This window comes from Alosa alosa, chromosome 12 (genome assembly GCF_017589495.1).
Source record: "Alosa alosa isolate M-15738 ecotype Scorff River chromosome 12, AALO_Geno_1.1, whole genome shotgun sequence".
NCBI lineage: Eukaryota > Metazoa > Chordata > Actinopteri > Clupeiformes > Clupeidae > Alosa > Alosa alosa.
In genome coordinates, this window is record NC_063200.1 from 19,598,375 (window position 1) to 19,611,677 (window position 13,303).

Sequence of the window (13,303 nt, forward strand, 5' to 3'; positions counted from 1 at the left end):
ACAAAACCCAACATAGGCTATCAAGGATATCGTTGATTCGTTTTGCACTTCAGCTTGTATTCGGTGTAAACAAACAAGCATGCGTGGAAGCCTGGAGTTGTCAGTAGCGTTCTTTGAATAAAATGGGACTATTACAGGAGTCTACTTTTGTGCCTGTTCGCTACAGCTATATTTTGCATATTGCAGCCAATACGTCAACTGGGCTAAAAGGCATGTTAGGTTACCTTTCCTTCTATCACCGCATTCTCAGACTCTCATCCTGTTCCTCCTATATCCGATGAATTCGGTGGATAGAAGAACTAATTTCTTCAATCTTTGCATCTTGGCTGGCTAGTCCAACTTTCCACTTTTTCTGCGCGCTTAATGGGAGGTGTAGTTTTTATGCTGCATTTCTCGATGTTGCGGTGTATTTTGTAGACAAACATTGACATGGTTAGAAGTCATTCGCACCAGTGCGCCTAAATATTTTTTTGCACTCGCACGCCATCCTTTTTACTCGCATGTGCGAGTGAAATGGGCGCACTGTAGAGCCCTGTGCACTCTAATAATAAGAATAATTCGGATAACAGTTGAGTGCATTTTCATGCACTCTAATAAGAAGAAGCCTAGGAAGAACAGTACAGTGCATTTTCATGCACTGTAATAATAAAGCTAAGAATAAGAAGCCTAGGAAGAACAGTACAGTGTATTTTCATGCCCTGTAATAATAATAATAAGAAGCCTAGGAAGAACAGTACAGTGCATTTTCATGCACTGTAATAAACGGTCGTGTCCGTATTCGTGGCGTCAGTCATTAGCCTACTCTGGAGCTAGCCTAAATAATTGAGCACATCGCACAATGACATTTGTCTTCTCTTCTAAAGTGTAACAAAATGTTAGCCTGACGAGCCAGACCTACATTAAAATGTAGGGTCTGGGCACTTACCCTTCGCAGTGCTCAGTCCGAGGGGCGGGATAATCGGTTGTCTTCTCTTCTTCTTCGGTCAAATTCTCTCTGCACGCAATAGGACAGCGCTATGAGTCCCATGCGTTTCCCACCAGCGGAGCTAGTTGGCTAGTTCAAACTTTTGCCAACTTAATAGGGAGGGAAAGTGAAAACCAGCGCCCCAAGTGGTTGCGTTCCTATCGAAGAGCAGCTCCAATGTTAAGTCCCATAGACCTTTTTTTTTTTTAAATACTGTGAAGCCAAATCAGCGATCTTTTTTTTTTAAATAATTATTTTTTATTATTTTCATCAAGAAGTAATACATATACCAGCATATACGGTGTAACTTCATATCAGCCTCAAAATACAAATCGTACTAGTAACAGTACTCCTTTACTCCACAGGATCTTAACCCACACTCATGCATGCTCATACAGTACTCATACATTCACATACACACCTTCCCAGCCATACACATACTTTGCTCTCCATGCTACCACTCATCCACATAAACCATTTATCCATATTCCACTCATCCACATATACCATTTACCCATATTCCACTCATCCACATACAACATTTATTCCCACTCATCCATATTTCACATTCACCCACCCCCCACACACGTTTGGTTTTCCGCTCTCAGTCGTCATACCTAGTTCTTATTAGCCACTACAAGGCTTCATATATCTTCTGCCATACATTGTTAAATTGTTGTATTTTGTTCCGATCTTCAAACATTGATTTTTCTATATTTAAATAGTACTTCATTAGACCCTTCCATTGCTGTAGCGATGGGGCCTCTGAATCTTTCCAATGCTTTAAAATTAACTTTTTGTATACTAAAGAGGAGAAGAGGACCATCCATCCAATGGGGTATTTTAGCCTGGCTGTGTTTTGAAAAATACTGTTTAAGGCCGTGAATTCAATTCTGATTATACAAGTGTTGGTCATCCATTTTTGTATCTCTAACCAACCCTTATAGACCTTCTCACATTCCCAGAAAGCATGTATTATTGTCTCTTCGTGTATGCCACATTTTACACAAACAGGGTGATGCATCGAATTTATTTATTTTTGATTTAGTGTAGTATATTCTTGTCATAAGTTTGTACTGTATGAGACGCAGATTCTCATTGGTGGTAATGGTATTGGTTGTATTTAAGCAATCTTTCCAGGTTATGTTAGAGTTTTTTATTTTAAGATCTTTGTTCCAACCCTCATATATTTTTTGGAGTGAATAATTGACTGCCTGTGCTTCTATAAGGTGTTTGTATACTTTCCCTATTAATTTTTTGTTTTCTCCTGAGTCAAGGAATAACCTCTGAGTAGCTGAGGGTTCTGTAGGCCTATTATATTTTAAATCAACGTTATCTGTTAACCAGCTCTTTAATTGAAGATATCTAAAACGTTCCTTATTAGTTAAGTTGAATTCTATTACCAATTGTTCAAATTACTTTATATTGTTATGAGAAATAATATCTCCAACAGTTGTTATTCCTTTGTCGCACTATGATCTCCACTTCAGCTCCTCCTTCTGTATGGTGATTGATGGGTTATTCCACAAGGTTGTGTTCTTTGGGACAGTGATTTCTATATCTAAAACATGTTTTAATCTCTCCCATGTTCTTAGTGTGCTATTTGTGACAAAACTGACATTTTTAATTTTCTGCTTTGTAAATAAGGCTAAAAACATCAGCGATCTTATCCACCAAAAATATTTTTCAGTGTCTATACATTAATAATCTTCTAACTGTGAAAATGTCAGACCATATTTTGCCTTATTTAAAAAAATTGAAATTGCTCCTTTTGTTTCATAAACGAACTACAAAAAAGCCACGTGACTTTACCCTTCGACGTTACTCACGGTAGCATGGTTTGTTTATTAGCCTGGTTAGCATTGCCACTTAACACTTACTGCCAGCTCTTCATGTGAGTAGAAGCACAACACCAGTTATCCAGACATAAAGGTTATCACCACGCGGGTTTACATCACCTTCCGTTATTACAAAAATATGTAAGCCAGTTAAGCAAATTGCTGTATTGATCAGTTAGAGATTAAAGCCCAAACCTGTGACGCCACATGCAACTGTAGTTTGTTATCACCATGTTACGACAAAAACTCAAAACAATTCAACTGATCCTAAAAATAAGGTATGACCACTTGAAGCAATAGAGGTGACCCCAGTGCCTAACATATGGAAGGCATTAAATTAAGATCCCAATGTGCACCGAGATATATTTTTTCTAAAAAAAAATCCCATCCCCTCCGCTAAACTCTAGGAACGCAACCACTAGATGGCGATGAGATTACTTTCCCTCCCTATAAAAGCTTAACTTGTGTCACACTGTTCGCCAACAGCAACATTATCTTGTTTTCAAGTAGCAGGGAATTCAAGCCAAACCGTTGCAACTCTGCCATCAATCATTATGTTAAGCCCACCTAACGACTCTATACACGATTTGATTGGCCTGATAGAAGTTTAATTTTTCGAGCTCACAAGCCAACGGAGAGAAATTTAATTTGCTGCCGCTAGGGTGCGTCTAGATTTTTAGTAACAAAACTTAATAAATCCCAACGGGTGAGTAGAGGAGCTAGAGGAGAGGCTGAAACTGACTGATAAACTTACAAACTCTGGAGATAACATGGGTATTGAAGCAACGATAACAAATGACGTGGATTCCTGTTAGGGGTGGGCGATATATATCGTCTGTGATAATATCGTGATTGTTGTTTTAACGATGTGCAAATTGACATTATCAAGTATTTAAATTACTTATGGGGAAAAAACACTCAATCACGCACGGAAGACTCATACATTCCCAGGAGGTAGGCTATGCGGGAGAAGTGCAGCAGAGCAAGTGTCACGTGATCACTAGTGGGTCACAACGTTGTCCCACGCAGCCTAATGTTTATTTTGTGCAGCGAGAGTAGCCTACTTGGGATTTTATGCGGCTACTTCTGTTCAAGTAGCATTTATGAGACAGTCACGTTTTTTCCTACACGGTATTATATGGAGAGAAAACATTAGCCTTTGAGTATTTTAAGTCAGTTGTAAACAAATAACTATTCTCATGTAACTCTTTTGTAAATGGACTGAAGTTTGCTCTAAATATCTACGTTTACCGATTATGCTAACCGTTAGCATCTCTATGGGATTTCTCATATACATTAGCCATAGGCTAACGCAGTAGTTTCTATTCTGTAACTTGGAATGCTAGCCTACGTGATTGCTCTAAAACAAAACATAGAAGGAAATAACTGAGACTGTAAGCTACTCTGTTGGTCTGCTCTTAGTTTTACAGTGAATCCTATGTAAAGGTTTGAAAGGAACTTCAGCTTCAGACTTTCTCTTGGGAAACTGTTAGGCCTATTCATCTTCTCTAATGTAGCTGGCTAGACCATGTCATTGCCACACACACAAGTGGGGGCAGAATTGGAAATGTGTCATAGAGTGACAATGCATTGGTTGATTAAGTTAAAAAGTCACAGGTTAGGTTATTGGTTATTATTGTAGGCCTAATGATGCTATTATCGTCAAAATCACAAAAAATATCGAGATATTATTTTTTGTCCATATCGCCCACCCCTAATTCCTATTACTGTCTGTAGCGCTCGTAGACCTGGACCAGTAATTTAAGCACTAAACATCAACCTAGGCTCGGGAGAGGGGTATGCTGAAATGGACTAACTCACAAGAGGAATTAATAAGTTGAACAATTGACAGTTTTATTGCCTCCAAAACAGCAGTGCAAATACACAACAGTGAATGGGCAAAATATAAATGAAATGATAAGGAAGAGCTCTTCAAACAAATAAAATATGAAAATGAAAGGAAACTTAGAATTCAAGCTCTTTATCCCTGTATGCACTGATTCAAGAAAGAGTTCAGTTCCTGTATGAAAAGTGTGTATCAGTTCCTGTATGAAAAGTGTATATCAGTTCCTTTATGAAAAGTGTATATTAACCCTCTAGGCGCCACAGTCGACTAGTCGACAAGATGCGGTACTGAATAAAACGGCCGATTTAGTCAAATAGGGTGTCATATTTTGTTCGACCTCCACTCCACTAGATGGCAGACATGTCATACGTCATCCCCGAGTCGAAAAAAGGGCACTCTTTAAACAAAACTTTCAAGGCTACAGCTGCATTGAATCAGTGCGCACAATACCGAGCTAGTGTGCGTGTGAGCCACTTTGTCAGAGCCGATATTGTCAACGCCAATGCAGTATTTGCATTAGATTATCGTCTAATGGCATCAAAAAAGTTTACCTGAAATGAAGTGTTGGGTCTTCTATTCGCGGACCCTGATTCTGAAGGGGAATATCTGCCTTCAGAAAATGACGGATTCGTTTAATGAGGCTTCAGATGCGTCCCTGCCTTGCAATGATGCAGCTGGACAAAGTGAGAGTTTACTCAATAGTTTAGCTTACACCAAGCACAAACGTTGAATCGTTTGCCCAATGTCACTGGTGGGAATAATGTTTCACAGGTTCGGAGTGTTCATCGGGAAGTTAGCAGGGTGTTAGTGGTGTGGCGAACGAGGCTGGAGGTAGCATAATGTCCATAGCTAGCTTCTGTCTTCTGAACGTGTGCCTCTCCACAATCGCGGCGACAGTAACGTGGTGGAGCCTTTGTCTAATGCCACTGGGTATGTTAGACGAGGTCGAAGTGCTCATAGGACAGTTAGGGTGGAATGTAGTGGCAGTGTGGGGAGTCGCAATGAGAATGACAGTAGGCCTAGTCCGAAGGCGCGAAATTCTCTCCACTGGGCCTGGCGAGGCAGATCTGGCCATGCTGCTCGTGATGGTGGAGGTGGTGACACGCTCTCTCCCTCTCCCACACACACACACACACATTAGGTCATGCATAGTCTATCACAAGATGATGGGAATGCCGGCCCTGTATGGATAGGGATAGGGAGTCATTATCTCTACAGCAAAAGGCCTGCTACATAAAAAAAAAAAAGTCAGCCATTTATTAGTAATGATTTACACTGTTGATTTGCTATCTATTTCCCTGATCATTTAGGGCATACACTATGTGTTCCTTTTTGTGTGTTCATGTCCTTGTGATGTGTGTGTCTTTGTCAGCTAAGAAAAAAAAACAAAAAAACAACAAAAAGAAAAAAATACTAACATTGTCTCTTGTCTTGTCTCGTCATCTCACTCCTGATCTGTGCCTTGCCGTGGCAAATGAGCTTTTGAACTAAACAGGTCTTGTCTACTTGTGTGTCATCTGAATAATATATATGTGCCCCATACATGGAATCAGAGTGCCTACTGTATGTAGTAAATGGAAAATCTCTACAGCAAAAGGCCAGTCTACCGCTACATGCATTTGGTTTGTTTCTGCCATTTATTAGTAATGATTTACACAGTTTGTTCACTACTTACTATTTACCTGAGCATTCAGTATTGTGCAATATAGCACACAGAAGGTGAGGGACATTTTGGGGGGAAAGAAGTGGTGCATTTTATCATTCAAACATGCGACTTTTCATGAAAATTCTATAATCCAAGATGGCCGCCACCATATGACGTCATAATATGCAAATTAGATAGGGAGGGAAAGTAATCTCATCGCCACCTGCTGGTTGCGTTCCTAAGGGTTAACGAAAGTGGATGGGATCTTTTTTAGAAAAAAATATATCTCAGTCAGAGACTTAGAGATTTTAATGAAGTGGGTTCAATATGATACGTGTTGGGGCAATCTCTATTGATTCTCGTTGTCATATATTATTTTCAGCCACTATTGGAATTGTTTCGAATTTGTTTTGATCGCGATTATGGAAGACTACAACATCGCGTGTATGACGTCACGCCGCCTTTTGCCGCCTCTCTGAGTCTCTGGATAAGCTAATCAAGCTAATCAACATGCCGATTTGTATTGCGTGGTTGGCAGAGTATTTTTCCTCAAATAAAAAATGCATTCCTCGTGGGGATAACCATTATAGGTCTTCTCATGTAGAGCAATGTAACTACTCGCAGGGAGAGCTGACAGGTGTCGTGAAGGCTAGCATGAAGGACAAATCCTATCACGTTTCGGTGAGTGCAGGGATTGGTCGGGCATGTGACGTGGGAGGGAAAGGGGGTTGGCAGATAATGCCATGATAAGGCAAGCTAATATTATGTGAAATATATTTCTTAAAAAATAAATGAAACAAACTCACCATTAAGTGTCTTGTTTACTTTGAATGTGAATAGCTACATACATTTGGTAAATGCTTGATAGGCTGGATGCATGTGGCCAACAGGCTTTAGTTTGCCCACTCTATAGTAGTCATGTAAAGTACCCCGCACCCACCTCACCCAGAAGCAGTGCAACTCAACAGCGCTTCAATGCACACAAAATAATGACTTTACATGTCTTTAAACAAATGCTGCATTATAATCCTACTACATTGAAAACATATACAGTACACACATAAGCTAAGAACAATGACAATTTATAGACAGGACACAACATACAAGTGAAACAATAACTCCGGGCATGGATGGTTGGCGAGAGGCCCCCTGGGGATATAAGCCTAGGTAGGCCTAATAAAAGAATGCTTGATTGTTTCCCTGTTGTCGTTTTTGGGTCAAAAAGCGTCAGCCAAATGTAATGGAATGGAATGGAATGAGAGGGCCATTCTGGTCATGTGATACAGGTCCAGTTAGGTGAGAAGGGCATTCTGAGCTCCTCCTGCGAATGTCCAAAGGGGTCCTTCAGATGTTCACATGCTGCAGCCCTGTGCATATTTGCAATCTACAATTTCTCAGCGACTGACCAAGACTGTTCATGGAAAATGCCAGGTCAGAGTCGGCAGATGGACATGAGGTCAGTAAGAGAATTGTACCCTCCACCGAAACCCTACAAGGCGTTGTCCAGAGAGGTGACAGCGCAGGAGAAGGAGGACTTTCAGCTGGGCCTGTCCCAGTTGGGGAGGTTCACCAGTCTTGGGTGGATAATGTCACCAGAGCCACCTCAGCCACCCTCAATCACTCCCCCAATCCCTACCGTGCAGAGCATCATCGCCTTAAAGAAACATGAGGGTGTGGTAGCTATTATCTCTGCTCTCGTGCTCACAGATGAGCAGCGAGACGCTGTGCTCATATACACGTTGAAACAGCGTGACAACCCTGGCTGGTTTGAGCTAAGGAGAGGAAGGCTCACAGCCAGCAATTTTGGTTATGTGCTAGCTGCCAACCAGGATCGGCCATCAAAGTCTGTCTTACAGCGAGTCATGGGTCAGACATTTTTAAATGGTGTCAAAGCTGTTCAGTGGGGTATTAACAACGAGGGGGAGGGAGTAAAGTGTTTGGAGCAGGCAGTGGGTGTTAATGTTGAGTCGTCTGGATTGTGGCTTGCCTCGTCCGGTATACTTGGGGCATCACCTGATGGGCTGGTAGGGACCTCTGCTGTGGTTGAGGTGAAGTGCCCCTACAAATTTAGAAATTCAGAAATTGAAGAGGCAGTTCAAGATCCTGGAATCTACTTGATGAAGGAGGGCTTACAGTACAGGCTAAAAAAAACCCATCCATACTGGCATCAAGTACAGGGCCAGCTACATATTGCTTGTCGAGATACCTGCTACTTTGTTGTGTGGACAACTAAGGGGTGCTTAGTTATGACCATCGACAAGGACGAGGCATGGGCTTCAAACATCCCTGTGCTTGAAATGTTTTACAAGAAGCATATGCTCCCATCCCTTATGTAAAGCTCTTAATGTCTGTTACATTTAGTTAATTGTGATGTTCATACTAATAGCTTTATGGGAATGTTCCGAATGTAGTCATCAATTAAAATATTTCCGTTCTGTTGTTACACAATATAATTCATGACTATTAAACTGAGTGTGATAATGCCATACAAAGACATGTTTACATGTAAACAATATTACGTTCATTCATACGAGTACAGGGTTCCCACTTTGTCAGATGTTAAATTTCATGATTTTTCCCTGACGAGAAACCTGAATTTCCATGACCTAGGCTACTATAGAATGAATGGTAGGCTAATATAACGACCAAAGAGTAGCCACATAGCGTTCAAGAATCTGTGAGAGATGAGGAGTGGGAGATGAGGAAATGGGCATTGAATTTAAAGTTGGGCTAACCACAACCACTCAAGCAAGCAGTAGGCCCTAGGCTAAGCTAATCACCAAATACACGTGGACATATTGGCATTGATGTATTTATTTTTGGCAACTAAATGTTAAACTGCTACAACAAAATTCCCTAATATTCCATGACTGGAATGGACTTTTGTCACATTTCCATGATATTCCAGAAATTCCATGACCAGTGGGAACCCTGATTGTATCCTAGTCAGTAACGTTAGCCATTACGGATATTTCTAATATAAAAAACTTAACACAAAATCACAGACATCTAATTGATGATTTATGAACCTATGTAATTATTTTAAAAAGTGAATGAATACATACCAACGATGCTACTGTAGGCATAAATGAGGGCAAATATACCTGTAGTTGACTTGCTACAATACAACCATAAACCAGACCTTTGCCAACCACTGAACAGTTAGTTTGTAACGTTAGCGTTCGTTTACTTCCCAACTGCAGCTCACGCGACATAACGATTATCAGCTGAGAGTCTTAAAGTGACAGCAACGTTAACAGAGAACTCATGAAGACTTGAGGCAAATTAACTTCTTACCTGTATACGGTATTGGGCCCACAGTGTTCTTATGAGCAAAAGCATATTTTTTTTTCTTGCATCGAAATGCAGTTAACATGTCTATTGATATGCAATTTGTCTGGTCTGCATGAGTTGAAGGTGAAAGACCAACTATAGACGTCAGTCAAGCAAGGAGACATGACCATTTCCAATTACAATCATATATAACCCATTCTTTATGTGTGCACTACCGGGCACTTAGGAGTTAATTACATTGAGTTACACTTAGAGAACCAGAATATATATATATAAAACAATGGTGCAATGGACCATGAGGTCTTAACAGTATAATGTATCTTCACAGAATTTAAAGGCAGTGTGTAAATATTTAATTAAATTAGTGTTGGATGCATATGTAAAATGCATATGTAGAAACTAGTTGCCAATACACCAAGGATTTAATGAAATATTTATTTAATAATAACAGTAAAATTGTAAACACCATATTATTCATAAAACTTCCAAGCAGACAATTTAAACAACTAGAAGTGAAGTCTATAAAAACAAACATCAACAATGACAGCAGGTGTTCAGCTGTTGGTAAAAAAAAAAAAGTCGTCCTTGGGATGTCGCATTGCCACATCATACATGCATCATAGTCTCCCAGTGGTTCGTCCTCCGGTGGGCCCAGCACCGGAGGTAAAACTCAGTCGTCCTGTTCTGGTCATGTAGCTCCGGTGGGCTCAGCACCGGAGCACAATCGAAGTTCAGTTGCCTGCTGTTGCTGCCACGTCATACATGCCTCGATGTAGTCTCCCAGTGGTTCGTCCTCCGGTGGGCCCAGCACCGGAGGTAAAACTCAGTCATCCTTGGGAGGTCGTTATGAATCCGATCAAGACGTTGCTGCAGTCAGCCGCCAAACGGTCCTCCGGTGGGCCCAGCACCGGAGGTAAAAGTTAGTCGTCTTCGGGAGGTTGTGTTGCTCCGGAGGGCCCAGCACCGGAGCACAGCTGAGTGTCTTGGCATCCAGATTCAGGACTGGCTTCCCTGAATAATGGCCGTTGCATGTTAACTAGGCAGCAACTTAACTGCACAAGGATGTCGGCATAGCATCGCAGGTATGAAGGGATGAAAGAGAGGATCTTGAATCCTTTTATTTTCCCAATGGCACGTTCCACGTGGATTCTGTTCCTGGCAATGACCTCTGTCTGGTGGGCTTCGCTGGCAGTCAGCTTTCCGTGGTTCAAAAAGGGTGGAATATTGAGGTGGACACCCTCTGGAAGTAGGTCACGTATGAGAAAGCCCTTGTCTGCCAGAATGACGTCACCGGACACCATCTGAGAAAGGATCCCAGACTCTTTAACTATGGCCTTATCAGAAAATGATCCCGGATAGAGACCACTGCAGAATGTTACAGCACCATTTGGTGAGACACCCACTAGAAATTTAAAAGAATGCATCCCCCTGTAGACCGAATATGTTTGTTTTTGATGTTTTAAGAGCTCTGGCATGGCAATTTCAATGTCACTGCAATCTATTATAACACGGCAGTTAGGGAAGTCCTTAAAAGACTGGGGGGCAGAAAGGCTGTTCTTGTGAGCAGAGGGAATCTTTTCCAGGCACGGAAAGAGTAACTCATGAAAAACATGAACAAATGTCAGCACTACGTTGCTGATGGTGGTGCGACTGCACATGAATAATTTGGCTAGATGGAAATTTGGATAATTATGGCGTAGTTTCATCAGGCAAATGAATACTTGGTCCTCCAAGGTGATATCCTCTACTCGCCATCCATGGTGATACTTGATGGAACCCTTTAAACCGGCAACATAGTTGACCAAAACCTGGAAGGTGGCAACATCTGTGAGGCCAGTTTCTCGTCCAACCTCCTCACTGGATAAGGACTTCACAGAGAAGGGAGTGACCTGGGACCTTGATTTTAGTTGCCTCTTTAAATCTTCAACCTCTTTGAGAGCTTCAGCAAGGGCAGCATCATCTCTGTCTGGTACAACAGAACTTGTCCGTGACCTTGAATGTGTGGCAGCAACAGCAGGCAACTTAACTTCACGCACAGGACCCTTTGCCTTTCCATCTGGGAAGTGGCAGCTGCATATACGGGATGAAAGGCTTGGCTCTCTGTCAGCTCGTCTGAAAAACAAAATTGACATAACAATTTAGATTACTCCCTTACCATCTCCATCTTCACTAATGAAATTGTCAGTTAACATTAAGCCTGCCTGCACTGCATGTTCAGCAGTAATGTTGGTAAATGATTAATTCTTATATACCGTTATTAATCTTTAGATGATGTTTGGCTAGGTCTAGTCAGTCAAAATTGAATTATAACGGACCCGTCAACCAGTACTTAAAAAAAAAACATACAAAAAAGGTCGGTACAGACTGCGCATCCCTGATGGACATGCTCACTTGACTTTGCCTGTTTAATAGACAATTTATCTTAACCTTACTGCTTACATTTCCGGTTATTGTTGTTTACATGCACACATATCATATATGACTAATATGTTTTCTGTAATAGATCAGTAACGTTAGCATAGGAACAGCGATATTCTCATCGTTTGCCAAACGTATTCAAACGTGGTCCCATATAGCCTGCTAACGTTACAGCTAGCCAGCCAATATTAGCAGAATGATTTGGTTGTGAAATTTCACAAGACATATAAAACTCACCTTATTATGCGGATCCACCTCTCTAACTCCTTTGGATCTTTTGGAAAGGTGTAAAACCTACACCCATTTGTCTCGATGATTACAATCTGGCGAAAAGCACAGCATGTTTACTGCAAAAATACAAGCTTGGTCGTGATGTAACTTGAGCGCCCTAAGTTGTAGTCCATTTTTGATGCGAAACGAGCAATTTCAAAAACTTGAAAGAAGGCATAACAGTGACTGTAATTTTCAGAGTTAACATATCATTAATGAACAAACCGTGAAAAATATTTTTGGTGGATAAAATCTCTGATATGGCTGCGTAGTATTTATTTGAAAAGTCGGTCTATGGGACTTAACATTGGAGCTGATTTTCGATAGGAACGCAACCACTTGGAGCGCTGGTTTTCACTTTCCCTCCCTATATAAACATTTAATCCCTACATAAACTTTGGGTCATCCTTAATATTTCTCTAATTTACAGAAAGTCTGTATCTCTTATCACTTTTAAGATATAGCCTTTTGAAATGAAGATGTCAAAATCGAACGTTTCGAAAAAAAAAACCTCTGGCACCTAAAGGGTTAATTCCTAAAAACAAATAATAAGAATTCTGTTCTATTTCTATTCTTCAACATGAGACCTCATTAACTTCTTTCTTTCTTTTAGAACATCTTCTAATGTGTAACCAACAACTAAGGATGCACTTAAGATTACATTGAGATGACTGACTTACAATAAACAATACAAATGAAATATAAGCAAATACATTACTTATAAGCATGTACTTTCAGTACAAATAAACGAATTGCATAAATGAAACAACAATGTTTTTAACATCCCAGATAGCAGTAGACTCCGGACAGACTCCGCCTTCAAACTGGCAAATCCGTGTAACTGTCACCTCTGTTTTACTGTCGTGATGGAGACATTGACCCGGATCAGACACCAGGGGGCGGGAAGCACAGTCACAACTGATACGGCCAGCCGCCGTGAAACAGAAGCGCAAATTTTTAGTTCTACGATTTCGTCGTTACTGCCTTACCGCCACCAGAGCTGAGTTAGACATTGAAGGAAGCGGTTG

At 40.9% G+C, this 13,303-nt stretch overlaps 1 protein-coding gene across 1 annotated transcript; it reads right to left on the bottom strand.

The window, feature by feature from the left end:
• Positions 1-10,100: 10,100 nt before the first annotated feature.
• LOC125304889 lies at positions 10,101-13,288 on the bottom strand. The gene is made up of 3 exons (XM_048259402.1): positions 13,265-13,288; positions 12,243-12,328; positions 10,101-11,699 (listed from the first exon to the last, which is right to left on the bottom strand). Exons 1-3 carry the CDS (start codon positions 13,286-13,288, stop codon positions 10,508-10,510), a joined length of 1,302 nt encoding a protein of 433 aa, XP_048115359.1. The 3' UTR covers positions 10,101-10,507.
• Between the last annotated feature and the right edge of the window lie 15 nt (positions 13,289-13,303).